The 18,273-nt window shown below is 44.0% G+C and overlaps 1 protein-coding gene across 1 annotated transcript; it reads left to right on the top strand.

Annotated features, from left to right (window-relative positions):
* Positions 1 to 753: 753 nt before the first annotated feature.
* On the top strand, positions 754 to 15,278 carry CIAO2B (cytosolic iron-sulfur assembly component 2B). Its single transcript, XM_077485873.1, has 5 exons — positions 754 to 972; positions 2,969 to 3,046; positions 4,434 to 4,559; positions 11,733 to 11,778; positions 15,021 to 15,278. The coding sequence occupies exons 1-5, from the start codon at positions 844 to 846 to the stop codon at positions 15,116 to 15,118; spliced, it is 477 nt and encodes a 158-aa protein (XP_077341999.1). The 5' UTR covers positions 754 to 843; the 3' UTR covers positions 15,119 to 15,278.
* Positions 15,279 to 18,273: the final 2,995 nt, after the last annotated feature.

Genomic DNA, 18,273 nt, shown 5'->3' with positions numbered 1-18,273 from the left:
GACCAAAGTAGCGCCGGGACTACGTTGCAGTTGCACAGATATGAACGGTACTCATTGGAAATCATGGGATACAACTTGTTGTGTGACTTTGCAGTCCCAAGTCGCAGAACAAGTTGTATAAGTGGAAGCGGAGCCTTAGGCCGGGTTCACATTATTGCATATTGGATGTGTGTTTCACACATCCAATATGAATGTCATCAGATTGTGACTGGGTGTCAGGGTGCCGCAGTTCACACATCTCCGGAGCAGCTTTGCACAGGAGTCCTGTGCGTCTTCTGTTCTGTTTCAGGTCCGAATTCTGCCAAAAATTTGGGTTGAAACGGTGAACCACGACACACCAAACCCCTGCTGCCAGCCTCTCCTTACTGCAGTGTGAACCCAGCCATACTGTTTACAAAACTGCATTGCCTTATTTCATCCATCCCTTGAGGTGTGTATGAAAGACCTGCAATCTATAAAGACAATGCGTGACTGTTACAATCAAGATCCTCTTTATTTTCATAGAAAACATAGGCAGCAGCCAGGCCAGCAAAACCTAAAAATAAAATTAAAAAAGTGTCTGCTGTCAGAAAAAATAGACAACAAAGTTTCCGTTTTCCAGAGAAAAACATGGCCACCAAGCACTTCCGCCCTTATGGAAAGGCGGAGCTTGCTTTTCAGATTCCAATAGGCTCCGGAAAAGTAAGCCCCGCCTGAAGCCATGCAGCCCCTAGAGCTTGGACGCCCAATGAATAGAGAGACGAGCCCTAAAGGCGGCCAATGAGGAGAAGCGCTGAGCTGGTCACGTGAACGCGAAGTGTCTCGGTATGGTTTCCGGGAAGTGCGGATAGTGTGGAGCCGGAGATGGTGGGTGGCAGCCAGCTAGAGAATGCCAATCCGCTCATCTACCAGCGGAGCGGGGAGCGCCAGGTGACCGCACAGGACGAGGATGAGGAGCTGCACGACAAGATCGACGATCGGGAGATATTTGATATCCTGAGATGACCGCTGGAGGGCGCTATCCCCGCACTGCTGGGGTGCACGGTTTTATACTAACATGGAGCGAGTTCACATTAGAGGGGAGGGGTGCCTGGTATTGTGTTCTACACTGATCAGCCATAACATTATGACCAGTGACTGGTAAAAGTTTTATCAGGTTACACTGGCACCTCATAGTGGGTGGGATATATTGGGCAGGAAGTGAACATGTTGTCCCTGAAGTTGATAGTTTGGAAGCAGAAAAATTGGGCAAGCGTTAAGATTTGAGCAACTTTGAGAAGAGGCGAGTTGTAATGACTGGGTCAGAGCAGATCTGCAGCTCTTGTGGGATGTTCTCAGTAGGGATGAGCTCCGGGGGGTTCGCGCAGGAAGTTGGCACTGCTCTAATCACAGACCGTGAGACATTTTTTCCCGATCTCTGCAGCTGCGTGTAGGGACAATGTCTCACTGCCTGTGATTAGCGCAGTGCCGACTTCCTGGCGGGCTCTGCACGTGGGCTGTGTGAACCCCCCCCCCCCGGAGCCCATCCCTAGTTCTCAGTCTGCAGTGTTCAGGAACCATCAAAAGGGTGCCATACTGACCCGTGTCCACAGCCAAAATTGCCTACAATGAGCATGTGAGCATCAGAACTGGATGATAGCAGTGGAGGAAGGTGGCCTGGTCTGGTGAGTCGTTTTCTATGGGGCTGTGTGAGACATGGTGCCAGAAGTGGAAGGATCTGCTATGATGGTGCCAGATGGCACAGCATACCTTCAGAGGTCTAGTGGAGTCCAAGGGGACCTACCAAATATTAGGTGGGTAGCCATAATGTTATGGCTGATCAATGTTTAACACTGATATCCCTCCATGTGAGCTCTGATATCATGTGATTACTTAGAGGAAAAGTGGGATTCCTGTGTACTCCTATGTGAGCGCTTTACAGCAGGGGTTGTGTTTATTTCAGGTTCTTATATAGTGCTGTTAATTTACATATATATTGTACATCCACATCAGTCCCTGCCCTCAAGGTGATTACAATCTAAGATCCCTAACTCTCATTCATACACATATTAGGGCCAATTTAGACAGGAGCAGTGGCGACCACTCATGCAGGGGTGCAGCCCCCCCTAACCCATGCATCCAGCCCTTAATCTACATGCAGGGAGCAGGACGCCTGGATTCCAATGGGGGTTTCTTTTTTCTTATTTTTGGAAGCACATGATTAAAGGGGTTGTAAATCTTTGTGTTTTTTCACCTTATGCATCCTATGCATTAAGGTGAAAAAACACCTGTCGGTGACCAGCCTTCTCTCTGCTAGGGGGTTCTCGGCTGTTGATTGGATAGATTGATGAGCAACCCAGCCATTGGCTCCCGCTGCTGTCAAGCAAATACAATGACACAGCTGCCGGGGGCGGAGCCAAGTCCCTCAACACCGAATCCTGGACTTGGGAACACGCCCGCAAGGTAACCCCCCCGCCACCCCCGGGAGAGAGCGCTTTTCCCAGGGGGTTATCTAATGTGGAGAGGAGCATGCGCAGTACACAGCGGACACTAACCGACGGGACAGGACACCGGCTTTCCTGCAAGAAGTGTTACATGAGGAACCTGCCATCTGAGAAATGGGTACTGCTCTTCAAGAGAATGCAGAATTCCATGTAACACTGTAGGGTAGCTGACCTCCCTTTATTCCATACCTGAGCTTTAGGCAGCCAGGGGATGCGGAATGTCATTTAGCATTGCTTCTAGGAGACGTGACATCCCAAAATCTCCTACTTGAGCTCTGTCCAGGCAAGGGATGCAGAGGTGCACCATTTTATATTCGTTACATAAAGATAAAAAAATAGAAAAATAGATACAAAGCTATAAAATCACCACAGGGGCATGTCACTAGATCCTGGTGAACGTATAGATTCATCATAGCACAGCCTGTACCAAAATGCACTATTGAAAAGAACTGACTGATAGAGATGCAATATAATATATTAGCCTCATTATCCTTAACATGTTACATCTCATTCGTTCTATCAATGACCCGGAGCACCCTCTGAGCCTGGAAGAGCTGAATGTTTTGGAGGAGATCCGAGTCAAGGTACAGTACATGTCTGTATGTGTGTGTGTGTATGTATATATATATATATATATATATAATTTATTTTTTACATTTATTGTGGAGATGCAACCCCCATAGGTGCATATGAGCAGTGTATGCCTTATTTTGGTAGGTTTTCTAATTGCACACCTGTGTGCTGACTTCATGGTCATCCCAGGAATAGAGGTCAGGGCTCAGACTTGGAAGGTCAGGAGGGTCCCAGTAGTTGACGGCTCCAGGAGAAAGAGATGGGGGTACATACACAAAAGAAGTTGATGGATAAAACTAAGGCCCCTGTCAGACGGGCACCTCCGTGGAATCAAATCCTTTTGCTCAGCGGGGGATTGCTCCACTGATCCCCGCTAAGCAGACAGATGATGGGTTTGTCTCTGCTCACTGTGCTGAACGGACACAGTCCCACTCTTCTCTATGGGGAAATCAGGTGAAAACGGACCTCCTGTCTATATTTTTTTATTTTTTTTATCCCGTCCGATACGCCTGATGGCTGGAAGATAGGACTACCCTCTGTCTGTTTTTTGCGGATGTCAGCAGACATTTCACCGTTGGCATCCATAGAGGAGACTTGAGGGTCCGAACAGATCTACCTGAAAAACTGACATTGGGTCCTGATTAGACAGCCCGTGTAAAAGAGCCCTAAATTATAAAGTCCAATGGAATTGTGATCAAAAGAGGCAAACAAGAAAAAAAAAAAAGATTTTAACACTCTTTCCATGTAAAATCCATTCCATAAAATGTGGATAGAAATCAATTTCCTTCAATGTATGTGATCTGATCCCCCATAATAGAGGAGATTACACCACCTTCTGACGTTCAAAAGCACCTCTTACCAGATCCGATGGCTCATGTTCTAAATGGTCATAATGAGCTCAGCACAACATATCCAAGGATGGAAATGGATGCTCTCGACAGCTGACGTCACTAATGGATGCAAAGTAAACTCATCAAAGTATGTTTAAAAAAAAAAAAAAAAGTTTCCTTTATTTAAAAAAGTGATTCCCACATCCACATTACGTGGGTGCAACGTAACAGTAAAACCGATTCCCTAGAGAAAAATGTATAGCAGGCTCTGCAATACAATATGCTCAATCAGGCCGGCAACAAGCATGGGGTGATACGTGATGATGTCACAAACGAGCCATGCCCAACATGTTTCGTCCGACTGATGTCTTCAGGGGGATATGCTATCCCCCAATATAACAAGCTGACTCTCACATTTATCTCTTAGTTTACTATAGCATTTGGGAAGCATTAATTACATCACCAGTGCCATTTGGATGTTTTTTGTTCCATGCTGTTACAAGATGACACCATGAATATAACGCATTTCTTACTGGTATCAAAGACAAATGTTTATTGTATGATGTAGGTAAATGATGATGAGGGCTCCGTGTCCGTGGAATTCACCCCTACAATCCCGCACTGCAGCATGGCCACCCTTATCGGACTGTCTATTAAAGTTAAGCTTCTGCGCTCTCTGCCTGAGAGGTTTAAGGTAAGTGGAATATTGAGTTCCTCCTGCACTCCATAATTCTGGATGAGGGTTTTTATGTAGCCCTATTAGTGGACAGTTAGTGTATGTATATCCTTTTTTGATTGACTGTGGAGGGTTTAAACCTAATCAGTTCATTTTAACTGTGTGTCCCATTGGGGAGGTTTCCTGTCCTGGACATGCAATAGGAAGTGAGTGGAAATCTCTCCAAAGCAATAGGATATGCGCCTTAGACAGTTGACACCAAAACAGGTTCTCTACTGGAAAATTTACCCTCAATTTCTACTCTGGGGACAACTCCTAAAATCTTGCATTTCTCATCACTTTTTCTCCTACTGATGGTGGTTACTGGGCAAATGTAGAGGGTGAATCTTTCCAGCGGGAATACAGACCACATTTCAAACCTGAGAGGGTTCTAATCCTTCCTCACTATCCCAAGCTAGGAAAAATATGTTAGCTATACATACACTTTAAATTGTAAGACGTTACACTGAACTCCCTCCCCATCTCCCCCGCCCCCAGTCCTGCTGTACCGTAGTCCCACAATCCTGCTCTGTCAGGGACTGGAACGCCACTTCACCAGTCCAGAGATTTGAAATCCCGGTGGCTTAATCCCCTTCCATACTGCCTTGGCGTGTACGGACGAGGCATTCTAATGGGTTAGCACCATCACATGGATGGCGCTGACCAATCAGAATCTGTCTAGCTCGTCCTGTTAGTGCTGCAAGGAGCGAAGGCCAGGAGAATGTCAAATCCACAGACCGGTGAAGTGGTGGTCCGGTCTCTGACAGAGCAGGATCGTGTGACTACAGTACATGGGACTGGGGGGCGGAGGTGGGGTCCACTGTAAGGTCACCTAACAGATTTTCTAATCTAAAGGTAAACTTACACTTTTAAGAAATCTCTACAATTTAATGTTGCCGTACAGCACAGTCATTGAAGTATAGTTAAAACCAGGGGTCTCCAACTTTTTAAGCAAAGTGTCAGTTTACTCTCCTTCAAACTTTTAGAGGCCGGACTGTGGCCAGCGGGAATAGAACATTTTCCAGCCATCACTGGGAATAAACGGTGCTCCACCTTTGGTATTAGGGGGAGGACTAGTGCCCCATTGTTAGTGGCAGGAATTATGCCCTATTTTTGGTGTCAGAGGGCAGAATATTGTTTCATATCAGTGGGATGAATAGTGCCCCAAGGGGCAGATAAAGGCGAGCAAAGGGCCGCAGTTAGGAGATCCCTGGATTATTGCCTCAAAGAAAAAAATTGATCCACACAATGGTTTTGTGGATTCTATTTCAATATGTAAAGAACTTCTGCCTCCACTAAAACTGCTACCAAAATGGTCTCTGTTTAATAAAAAAAAAAATGGGGACAGTGGGTATGGTGTTTGCAAAAATAAAAAAAGTGTAAAGAACCTTCATATGATGTTTTGTTAACAAGCACACCCTAGTTCCTAATCAAATGCCAAAAAGTGTCACATACTATAAATCATACTGAAAACATTGGCATATGTGTGAGAATTAATGCATAAAAAAAACAATTTAATATAGATTAATTCATAAGCATATGCAAAAGTATTAAAAATATATAACCACAAGTTTAGCGATATAGTAAGACAGGGGTTGACAAATTTGCTTGGAATCTAGGAGCCAGCTAAAAAAGTTAGGAGCCAGGTCCGTGACGGCGATCTGGACCTGTCCCTGGCCTGACATGGAGACGAGTGAGGGGAAGATAGCCCCCAGCCCCCCACCTGTCTCCAAGTCATTGCCCATAGCTCTTAGAGGGACATTTTTAAATTGCATTTTAGTGTAAATATGAGATGTGAGGTCTCTCTGACCCCAGATCTCATATATAAAAGAGGACCTGTCATGCTTTTTTCTATTACAAGGGATTTTTACATTCCTTGTAATAGGAATAAAAGTGACACACTTTTTTTTTTTTTTTTTTTTTTTAAAAGAACATTGAAAAAAATTAAAATAAAAGTTAAAATAAGAAAAAAAAATGTTTTAAATGCGCCCTGTCTCGCCAAGCTTGCGTGCAGAAGCGAACGCATATATGAAAGCGGTGTTCAAACCACACATGTGAGGTATCGCTGCGATCGGTAGAGTAAGAGCAATAATTCTAGCCCCAGACCTCCTCTGTAACTCAAAACGTGCAACCTATAGAATTTTTTTAAACGTCGCCTATGGAGATTTTAAAGGGTAAAAGTTTGTCGCCATTCCATGAGCGGGCGGCATTTTGAAGCGTGACATGTTGGGTATCGATTTACTCGGCGTAACATTATCTTTCACAATATAAAAAAAAAAAATTAGGCTAACTTTACTGTTGTCTTTTTTTTTTTTTTTTATTAAATAAAATTTTTTTCCCCAAAAAAAGTGCGCTTGTAAGTCCGCTGTGCAAATATGGTGTGACAGACAGTATTGCAACGACCACCATTTTACTCTCTAGGGTGTTAGAATAAATAATAAAAAAAAAAAAATATATATATATATATATATATATATATAATATATAAATTTTTTTTTTTTGTTTGGGGGTTCTAAGTAAAGGGATGGAGAAAGACTGGCAGGCAATCCGATTAGCATTGTTGGTTGTAATTCCAACGGGCGCCAGATTCCAGAAGGAACCATAGGATCACTGAAGGCCTCAAAGCCGGGGGCTCAATTACCGGCCGCCTGGGGGGGGGGTCCACGGAGACGGGATACCCCCAGCTATGCTGCCCCAGGCGCAAGGTCGCTGATTCTAGTCGCCAATGCGACCTGGCGACCGGGTTTTGTCGAGCACTGTAGTAAGACCATAAACTTGTGCAATACAGCAGGTAAATGAGTATTGAACACGTCACCGTTTTTCTAGGTAAATATATTTCTAAAGGTGCTATTCACATGAAATTTTCACCACATGTTAACCCATGCAATCCGTACAAACAAAGAAACCAAAACAAGTTCAGAAATGAGGTTCTGTGTAACAAAATGGAATGACACAGGAAAAAGGTATTGAACATATGAAGAAAGGGAGGTTCAAAAAAGCATGGAAAGCCAAGACACCAGCTGAAATCTATCCGTAATTAGAAAGCAATTCTGCCCTTTGTCAGTGCAAATTAATATCAGCTGGTTAAGTCTCAACTGATGGCCTATAAAAAGGTGTCTCTTTACCAAGGTGTCACACAAGAAACACCTTGTGATGGGTAAAAGTAAAGTGCTCTCTCAAGACCCTTGCAACCTTATTGTTGCAAACTGATGGTATTGACTCTAAAAGAATTTCTAAACGTTTGAATGTTCTAGTGAGCACTGTTGGGGCAAAAATCTGGATGTGGAAAGAACATAATTTGCCATAAACCGTTCATGACCACGACAGAGGTGAAAAGAATTGTCCAAGAGCCAAGGACCACTCGTGGAGAGCTTTAGAAAGACCTGGAATTAGCAGGTCCAATTGTTTAAAGGAAAACAATAAGTAATGCACTTAACCGCCATGGTCTGTACGCTAGCCAAAATCCATTGTTGAAGAAAAAGTAAGTTGAAGCTTGTTTAAAGTTTGCTGCACAACATTTAAACAAGCCTGTGAAATACTAGGAGAATAAAGTCTGGTCAGAAGAGACCAAAATTTAACTCTTCGGATGCCGTAATACACACCATGTTTGGAGGTCAAATGGCACTGCACATCACCCCAGAAACGCCCCATACTAATAGTGAAGTTTGGAGGTGGAAAACTCATGGCGTAGGGCTGGTTTTCAGCATACGGTAATGATTAAGCACAAGATGTATGTGTGATGCGTCTGTGACCACAGTTTGGTGTCTCTGGTGTTCTCTTTGTGAAGCAAAATAAAAGGCAATCCGAAGTTCTGGATATGCAGCCATTTCTTTCTTCTTTCCAAGTTTCCCACGGAGGTGTGCCGGGGCTAGCACTCTGCAAGATACTCCAATCAGCCTTATCTTTATACACACCTGGAGCAGCGGTTCTTTTTATTGTATTTCAGTATACGGTACTGGCAAACTTCATGTCATTGAAGGAAGGCTGAATGGAAAAATGTACCAAGACATTCTTGATACAAATCTGCTGCCATCTACCAGGAGGGTGGACACTTCACCAAGAAAACGATCCCAAACACACAGCCAAGGAAACGCTCAATTGGTTTTAAAGAAAATAAAGCTGTTAGAATGGCCCAGCCAATTGCCTGACTTGAATCCAATAGAAAATCCATGGAAAGAACTAAAGATCAGAGTTCATAGAAGAGGACCATGAAACCTTCAAGGTTTGAAGACTGTGTGGAAGAATGGACCAAAATCACACCTGAGCAATGCATGCGACTAGTTTCTCCTTACAGGGGGCGTCTTGAAGCTGTCATTACCAACAATTTCAATTTTTTATTTTTGTACGAACTATTCAATTTCAGTTAGCGTGTTAAATACTTTTTCCCTGTGTCCTTCTAGTTTATTAAATTTTCTAAACTTATTTGTTTTGGTTACTTAGTATGGATTGTTACTGACGTGATGAGAATTTCATGTCAATAGGACCTTATGAAATGTAGAAAAATGGTGTTCAGTACTTTTTATTTTAGCAGTGTAATAAGTCCATATTGATTTGCAAATAAAGTGACAAGCGCTCATTTTTAAAGTGCTTCAGCAGCCTTGTATATTCAGAAGCTCATGCGTGGTGCTTCCAACTGCGCTCCTCCTTTGTTGCTACAGGCACCAGAGGGTGTTCGCCTCGAGGGAGTAGATGGCATTCACAGCAACAGCAGACCCACAGTTTGGTATATTTCTCCTTCCTCCTCTAACTTCTTTGCCCCATCGTCTCATCCACATGTAGAGATGGTAAAATCTGACCCCCTAGCATATAATACTGTTTGTTTGTTTTTTTTTTTTTTTTTTTTTTTTTTATTTGTATAGTCTAAAATGCACTTGCATCATATAAAACGATGAAGTTCTAGCCTTTTTCTCACTCTTCTAAAAGTGTTTTTGTCTGTGTCCCAGAGATTTACTGTCTGACTTCCTGTCCTGACAGGATATGAGGAGAAATTTCCCACGTAAGGTCAAAGACGGCAATAAAAACCCACAATACCCTGTTTCCCTGAAAATAAGACCTAGCGTGATTGTCGCCGATGGCTGCGATATAAGCCCTACCCCCCCCCAAATAAGCCGTAAAGTCCTTGTAGGTGTTATTTTCTGGGTAGGGCTTATTTTCTGGGAAACGGGGTAGGCTCCAACTGTTCCCCACTCTATATATTCAGCATGAAAATGCCCAACTTGAGCTAAAATATATTCTTTTCAGATAAAGTGGGGAAGGATCAGAACCTCTGCCATGTTTTATTTATTGCCACCTGTGTGCCAATTGCGGAAACTTGCCCTCCTTTTCTGTTGAAACGGATAGTAATGATGGGAAATTGCAGGGGGGGAAAAAAAAAAGCTTTTATAGCAGAGAAGGGTCAAAGTTTCTAACATTGTTTATACTGTCTGGCCATCCTGTCCCAGTGATGACCGCACCTCCCATTTCTTGTGTTGGTGTCACAAGGAGAGGAAGTGGGGTAAAATCTCCCCAACGGGGTCACGGAAATAAAAAGATGGAAAAATAAATGGATTGAGATTAAAGTGCTATTAAAGGCTTTCTTGTCTAAACCTGGTAAACTCCCCTCCTCTGTGCAGTGGTTTTGCACAGAGCAGCTTGGATCCTTTTCTCGGGTCCCTCACTGGTGTTCTTGGCCCCTCTCTCCTGTCAACTGCCCCCATAGCCAGAAGCGTGCAATGGGGGCACCTAAGCAGGCTCGTACCTGAGCCACGGCTCTGCTTGTCCATTCACCCACACAGCCTAGGCTTAGCCCTGCCCCCTCTCTCTCATTGGCTCACTGGCTGTGATTTGAGGGAGAGTCCCTGGAGAGCCAAGGCTCTCGTGCGCATTGCTGGATCTAGACGGGGCTCAGGTAAGTATTAGGGGGAGGGGGGCTGGGGGAGCTGCACACATGTTTAACCATCATGCATAGAAACCTTGAGCCTTTAGAACCACTTTAGGCGCACATCAAAATGCTTTGTCTGGAGTTAGACTTTAGGGAAAATAATTTAATAACTGTAATCCTGGCCCTTCTCTTTTCTGGCCTGCCATAGACGGTGGCTAGCTGCTTTGGTGCCGGTCATATAATTGTCTCTTGTTTTCATGAACAGCTCACCCATACGGGGCATGATCAGCACACTGTCAACTTTGGGTCTTTTTATTTATTTTATTGTTGGATTGAAGGGGTTTAAACTAATCCAAACCATGATGTGTATCTAATGCAGATTCAATTTGAGCATTCTGACATGCTAGTAAATTATAATATACATGTGTAGAACAGAAGTGTGCTTAATTTGGAAGATGATGATCATTAGAGCAGATTGGTTTCAGAGAGAGAAATTCAACATCAGATCAGTCCTGTCCGAGAGCCCCATTGCCCCGCCATGTCAAACGCTGCCAACCCTGAATTTACAGCCTAAGGGCCGGTTCACACTGCAGGCGAGGTGACTCCGACTTGCCTCGCCGCGACCTCAGCGGCAACTTGCAGATGACTTCTGTATAGAAGTCAATGCAAGTCGCCCCGAGGTCGCCCAAAAGTAGTACAGGAACCTTTTTTCTGAGTCGGAGCGACTCGAGTCGCTCCTCTCAGAACGGTTCCATTGTACAGAACGGGGGCGACTTGCGAGAGCGAGGCGAGTCGTGTCGCCTCGCATCGCCCACTGTGTGAACCGGCTCTAACGCTGATCAATCTATGAGGCTAACTATTAAAGAGAAATTTGTATTATGTAACCCTCTTGTATTGTTGCTGTAATGTCTACTTATATATTGTAAAGCGCTGCTCAAGCCGTTGGCGCGATATAAATCCTGTATAATAAAAATGTTCCTTTTCTAATACCTCAACAAGCCATAATTATTATATTTTATATAATATTATTTGACATAGTAGTAATTTCCCACCCCTTTTGGGCTACTACAGATGGTCCAATTGACCTTTTTGTAATAAGAATCTAGACTATATTTGGAAGAATTGCAGAAGCTGAATAAATTTAATATCTGTGACCAGCTCGGCTATCCAATTACTAAAAGCAGTTTTTTTGTGAATTACTAAAGCTACAGTATGTTTGTACCTATCAGTCATTAAACTAGAGGTACTCTCTCCCAAAATGTAAGGTCTTCTTTTTGTTTTATGTTTTGCAGGTAGATGTCCATATTACCCCTGGAACGCACGCTTCTGAACACGCAGGTGAGTGCTGAAGAGGATTGTGCTAGAAGGAAACTTTAGTCAAATGTAAAAAGACACCCAAGTGGCCGGATCTGAGTGTATTCAAATAAAATAGTTAAAGCAAAACTATGGGCAAAACCATTTGTGTTTCCATTTTGCAGTGAAGGGAGGGTTATAACCCCTATCAGTTTTATTTTCTGCCATCTGTGTCCAATTGGGGAGATTTGCCTTCACTTCTTGTCCCATAGCCAAAGCAGGAAGTGAGGAAATACCTGCTAATTAAGGGAATCCCATCCTCTACCTCAGGGATCTCCAAACATTCTAAACAAAGGGCTAGTTTACTGTCCTTCAGACTTTAGGGGGGCCGCACTGTGGCCATTGGGAGTAGAAAGGTCCCGACATCAGTGGGTAAAAAGTAATTGTTTGTTTCAGTGGGAGTAATTGTGCCTCATCATTGGGGGTCAGTGGGAGGAATTGTACCCCATTGTTGGTGTCACTGTGGCCCGTCATTGGACCCTGTTATTTGTGTCATTGGAAGAAATTGGGCCCATCATTGGTGTAATTAAGCCAAATTGTTGGTGTCATTGGGAGGAATTGTGCCCATCCTTGGTGTCATTGGGCCCCATTGTTTGTGCCCTTTGGATAAATTGTTCCTTTTTTATTGGGCCCCATTGTTTGTCTCATTGGGAGGAATAGTGCCACATCATTTGGTGTCATAGGGCCCATTGTTGGTGTCACTGGGAGAAATTGTATCCCATCAGTGGTATTAGTGGGAGGATTTGTGCACCTTCATTTGTGTCGGTGGGGGGGAAATTTTGTCCCCAAAGGCCAGATAAAAGCAAAAAGGGCATCTGGCCACAGTTTTGAGACCACTACTCTAGCTGCTTGTGCCCACTTTCCCTTTGCTCGCCCACCACTGCCTACAGAAGCAAAGAGAAAAAGCCTTATATAAGTCCAGAGTGGCTTTGGTTGGAGATTACATGGGGTAGAAGGTTCCCTTAATGGCCATTATGTAACCAAGCTGGGGATAAGCCGCTGAGGCACCCAGCACTGTCATGGAAGCAAAGGGAGGAAAAGATGGCACTCATGTTTAAAGCAGATGTACACACATTTTCATCCTTTATGAATCTGCAGCTCTCATTAACATAATTCCTGGTGATCTGCCATAACGCTCAATACCTGTCTCAGTGATGTCTCCATTGAAGACTATAGGCAGCTGGGACACCACAGATTAGGCAGGCATGGTCGTCTTGTCTCCATTCGGAAATTAGCCTAGAATATTTCCATGCAGCCATTGCTGGAATGCATTTAGACAGGAAATGACTGCAGAGACCACACTAAAATACAATAAAGGGTGGGGAAAAATGTATTTATAATAAAAAGCAATTACTTATGATACACAGTACATTACCAAAGTAAATATTCAGTAAGATTTTACATCTGCTTTAAAACTGAAGTTTTGTTAAAAATGTTTTTTTTGGGTATAAAGCACTTGCCTCTAATGAATTGTACCCTACATATTGCTAGTTACTGTAAGAAAAAAAACATCCCTTGTGATGCTGGCTACTCCTCACAGTGGAGGACTTCAGCACTGTGAGGGTTAACTCCCTCAGCTCTGACAGTGCTGATCATGCTGCTTGCCCTCCAATTCCTCTCCTTTCCTCCATTCATTCAGTTATATTCCTGGTGCTGTATACACATTTTATTGTTTAACTAAACTTCAGTTTTAACCACTTCGCACCAGGAGGACGTCCTGGGACGGGCTCGACTTTCCGGGGTTTTATCTGAATGATGCCTGAGGCTACAGACATCATTCAGATATGGGCATTTTCAGCCGGCGATTCCCTGCACCATAAGACCGATCATAGTGGCTGTTCCGCCGCTTGATCGTTCTTACAGGCGGCGGGAGGGGACGTCACCCCCCCCCCCCCTTCCGCAGCCCTCCAGTGCTTCCATCGGTGAGTCGGACACAGGATCCGCCAGCCCCCGGATAATGATCATTGAGATTTCCGGCAGACCAGATGGTCGCCGGAGTCTCTATGATCGTTCGAAGGCTGGGCACGATGTTATGACGTCACGCCCGGCCTCTGCATTCAAATAACGGCGCCGCCTGGGCTGGGAAGCCGTGATAGTGTTTTTTAATTTTTTTATTTTAGGCTTCCCAGCCTAGAGGTGAGATGTGGGGTCTTATTGAACCCATATCTCACTGTAAATGGGTTCGATCGTGCCATATTCCTATTACAAGGGATGTTTACATTCCTTGTAATAGGAATAAAAGTAATAATTTTTTTTTTTTTTTTTTTTAAAGTGTCAAACTAAAAAAATAAAAGTAAAATTGACAATAAATAAAAGTTTTTTTTTTTAAAGCGCCCCTGTACCCGTGAGCTCGTATGCAGAAGCGAACGCATACGTAAGTCCCGCCCACATATGAAAACGGTGTGCAAACTACACATGTGAGGTATCGCCGCGAACATTGGAGCGAGAGCAATAATTCTAGCCCTAGACCTCTTCTGTAACACAAAACATGTAACCAGTAAAAAAATGTAAAGCGTCGCCTATGGGGATTTTTAAATACCAAAGTTTGGCGCCATTCCACGAGCGCGTGCAATTTTTGAAGCGTGACATGTTGAGTATTTATTTACTCGGCGTATCTTCATCTTTCACACTATGCAAAAAAACTGGCCTAACTTTTTACTGTGTGTGTTTTTTTAATTTTTTTAATTAAAGCATGAAACGTGTTCGAAAAATTGCTGCGCAAATACCGTGCGAGATAAAGTTGCAACAACCGCCATTGTATTCTCTAGGGTCTTTGCTAACAAAAATATATAATGTTTGGGGATTCTATGTAATTTTCTAGCAAAAAAAATTATGAATTTTACATGTAGGAGAGAAATGTCAGAATTGGCCTGGGCGCAAAGTGGTTAAAAGAGAAGTTTTGGGGAAAAAAATCATACCAAGTGATCAAAGACCGCTGATCGATCAGAGCTCCGTGAGCTGGTGACTTTCAGCCCGCTATCTGCTGAAACTGGGTCACAGGAGTGCAGAATGAACTGAACTCTTGTGATCCATGGGAGAATAACAGCCAAATAAGCTTCGGCTGTACCTGTTGCTCCTTTTGGCAAAGCACAGGTTTTCTGTTTGCATGTACTTGGCTGTTTAAAAAAAATAAAATAAAACGCTGCAGATTAAGGGATAATGTGCTGTTACTTTTTATCAAATATACACTTTTCATTATGTACTTATTGTGACTTTTCCTCCTTTAGTCAATAAACAGCTGGCAGACAAAGAACGCGTGGCGGCTGCTCTAGAGAATTCGCACTTGTTGGAAGTTGTGAACCAATGTCTGTCCGCAAGATCCTGACTCCAACAATGCCTGAATACCAAGCGAGCGTCCGATGTTTACCACAACTTGCTGCTAATCTGCCTGTATTATAGCTCTTAGTGCTGCTATTGTCTTTGTTTTATAACCAACGATAAATTTATAGGTATGTGTGTATAATAAAAAGTGCTTTTTTATGTTATTTATGCCATTTTTTTTTTATCTAAACTTTTCTTCACAAACCGATTTTAAAGTGATTGTAAAGGTATTTTTTATTTTTTTTGTTTATTTTAAATAACAAGCCTGTCATACTTGCCTGCTCTGTGCAAGAGTTTTTCACAGAGCGGCTCCTCCTCTCTCCTCCTGTCAGACAGCAGGACTCGGCCCCGCCCTCCGGCTCCTTTATCACTGTATTTGATTCACAGCAGCGGGAGCCAATGGCTCCTGCTATCAATCTATTCAAAGAGGGGAGGACGGCGAGGCGGCAGTTGCTTCAGTAAGGTGAAAAACTTAGACTTTACAACACCTACAAGAATATTATTATTTTTTTTTTAAATGCTGTGATGAATTATCACAGGGACAGAAAATAAGGAAAAATCCTCTTTTAATAGGGACACAACCAGCAGCATTTTATTTTCGTGTGGGGAAAGGGTTACAGTAAGACTTCTGATGCGTTTTTTGCCCCCATGCCTCCAGTTCTCCAAAGTTCTTATACTAGTGTCACAGGAACAGGAAAGGAAGGGAAAAACTGCATACATAAGTCTGGGGGCTGCAAAGCATCAAATGTCCAAACATGGTTAGGCTCCTTTTTCTAAATGGGCTTGTCCATTTGATGGATTCCACTTGCTCAGCAGGGGGCATCAATTCGCTGATCCCTGCTGAGCAGGCGGATGACAGGTGCATCTCCGCTCACTGTGCTGAGACAGACCTGTCCGATCCCCACTCTCCGCTATGGGGAGATCGGATAAAAATGGACCGCCTGTCCAGTTTCATCCGATCCGCCAGACGGATGGAAAATGGGGTCACCATCCGTCTGGATTTGGCTGGATCGATCAGATGGCAGCGGGTGTCAGCAGACCTGTCACCGCTGACATCTTCTGTTCCATAGGTGTGAATGGAGTGTCCGATCAGGTCCACCTGAAAAGCTGCCGGGCATCTGATCAGAACGCCTGTGTGCAAAGGGCCCTAGGAAGAAATGGTAATCAAAGAAAAGATGCGGCACAACCAAATGGCAAATCCACACAATTGATTGTGCAAACAAAGGTATGCAGGGTTGCATTGATATCAGTGCTGATACTAAGCATTTGCATGAGTACTTGTACAAATGCTTCGATACCTTTTTTTTGTGGTGCGATTTGAGCAAATACAAAATGAATGGGCTCAAATTGCATTGCAAAGAATCTCATGTAATTTAAAAAGTGGTGCGGTTCCTGTCTGAATCACAGACACTGCTCCTGTGTGAACTCAGCCTTGTCATGATGACTTCAGCCTGAGCTTACACAGGAGAGGTGCTGGAAACCGCATGTCATTTGAACAAAATTCGCACTGCATTCCTCACGTGATTTTTTTTTTTTTTTTGCAGTGCTATTTGAGCCTATTCATTTTGTATGGGCTCAAATCGCACTGCACGGTATCCGCGCGTACTTGAGCACAAGTATCGGTACTCGTTCTTAAAAGAACAGGTATTGGTTCATCCCTACAGGTAAGCACACAAAAAAAATGTTTTTGGCATCCCTATCCTGCATGTGGTTTAAAATAATAGGCTCAGCTATTGCACACACCTCCCAGCTCTGATACCAACTCGCCCAGATCATGGTGCAGGCCTCCAACTAGGCAGCCACATGCAGCACACTGTCAGCAGGATAACCAGCTTGGAGTAGTCTACAGGGTACCTGACCCAAAAATAAAGTGAAATATGTGCTATTATTCAATGCTGGGTAGGACAGGCATCAAGCCAAACAAGTGGTTACTGCCCTCACCTGTAACTGGTCACTGCAGCAAGGAGCATTGGCGCACTGACAACTTTTCGGCCATATGGGCTGTGTGTTCATTGTGCTCCTGTATTTACAAATGTTATGTGTTTAACTAAAGCTGTTAACGCATACTGTTGGGACAGGTCAATTTGGTTGGTCGCAGGCTGGTCGGTAAGGTAAGCTCGGAATTTTTACCTTTTTTTTTTTTTTTTTTTTTTTTTTTTTTTAATTAAGCCATCAAGGTTGTCACTGCTCCAGCCGTGGTGGGATGGAGCACAGAGGAAAAGGGGTGGGGGAAGTTTGAAAGGATGGGTGTTGTGCCTAGAGGCTGTGGTACAGCCTATATGGCCCTCCTGACTGCCCAAGTAAATATTTGTGTGTGCTGTAGAACCAACCATAATACTGATCTATTAATATTATTTATTGCTCCTTTAGGCTGGCTTCACACTTAGTTCCGATGCGGCTCACAGTCGGGATCCAGTGCATCCCTGTTCTGTTTCAGGGATAAATCGGGCTTTTTGCTGAAATTCGTACCTGAAACAGCCAAAAATGTACGGGACCCTTGTGCAATCCGCTCTGCAGCCGCCCTGGAGATTTGTGAACTGGCTTCATTGAGAGCTGGTCAGTCTCCTGTCATGTGAATTGGATGCAAGGAAACCTGCATTCAATTTGCATAAGTGTGAACACAACCTTAAAGCGGGAGTCCGCCTTTTTTTTTTTTTTTTTTTTTAAAGCCAGCAGCTACAAATACTGCAGCTGCTGACTTTTAAAATAGTGACACTTACCCGCCCAGCGCGCCCGAGATGTCGGCACCCGAAGCTGATCTCTCGGGTGCTGCCGCCGCCATCTTGGGTATGGGAATCAGGAAGTGGAGCCTTTCGGCTTCATTTCCCGGTTCCCTACTGCGCATGCGCGAGTCGTGCTGCGCAATAAGGATGGTCCCCGCTGTCTCTGGGATCCGTGTGTTTCCCAGCAGACATTGGGGGACTTTCGGAAAGGGGCGTAGATTCTGCGGAAAGGGGTGTACCTTCTGCAGAATCTACGCCGGAAGTGGGTGCAGATACCTGTACTGTACAGGTACCTGCACCCCCCTTAACACAATTGTAACCCTCCAGCGCCACAATTGGCACCTTTCAGGAGGGAGGGGAGGGTTCCAATGAGCGGAAGGTCCACTTTAGGGTGGACCTCCGCTTTAAGGTCCTCCCACTACAAATTGACACATAC

The sequence above is a fragment of the Lithobates pipiens genome, unplaced genomic scaffold (genome assembly GCF_037356315.1).
Source record: "Lithobates pipiens isolate NorthernLeopardFrog02 unplaced genomic scaffold, aLitPip1_a1.2 Scaffold_18, whole genome shotgun sequence".
NCBI classification, from domain to species: domain Eukaryota; kingdom Metazoa; phylum Chordata; class Amphibia; order Anura; family Ranidae; genus Lithobates; species Lithobates pipiens.
Note: the sequence above shows the minus strand (reverse complement) of the source record. Positions and strands in the feature narration are given on the sequence as shown.

Bases quoted from the DNA above. Each gene is read 5' to 3' on its own strand.
- CIAO2B (XM_077485873.1), top strand. From the start codon at position 844: ATGGTGGGTGGCAGCCAGCTAGAGAATGCCAATCCGCTCATCTACCAG. The intron at 973-2,968 runs ATCCTGAGATGA...AACATGTTACAT, and splicing joins ACGATCGGGAGATATTTGAT to CTCATTCGTTCTATCAATGA. The intron at 3,047-4,433 runs GTACAGTACATG...TGTATGATGTAG, and splicing joins TGGAGGAGATCCGAGTCAAG to GTAAATGATGATGAGGGCTC.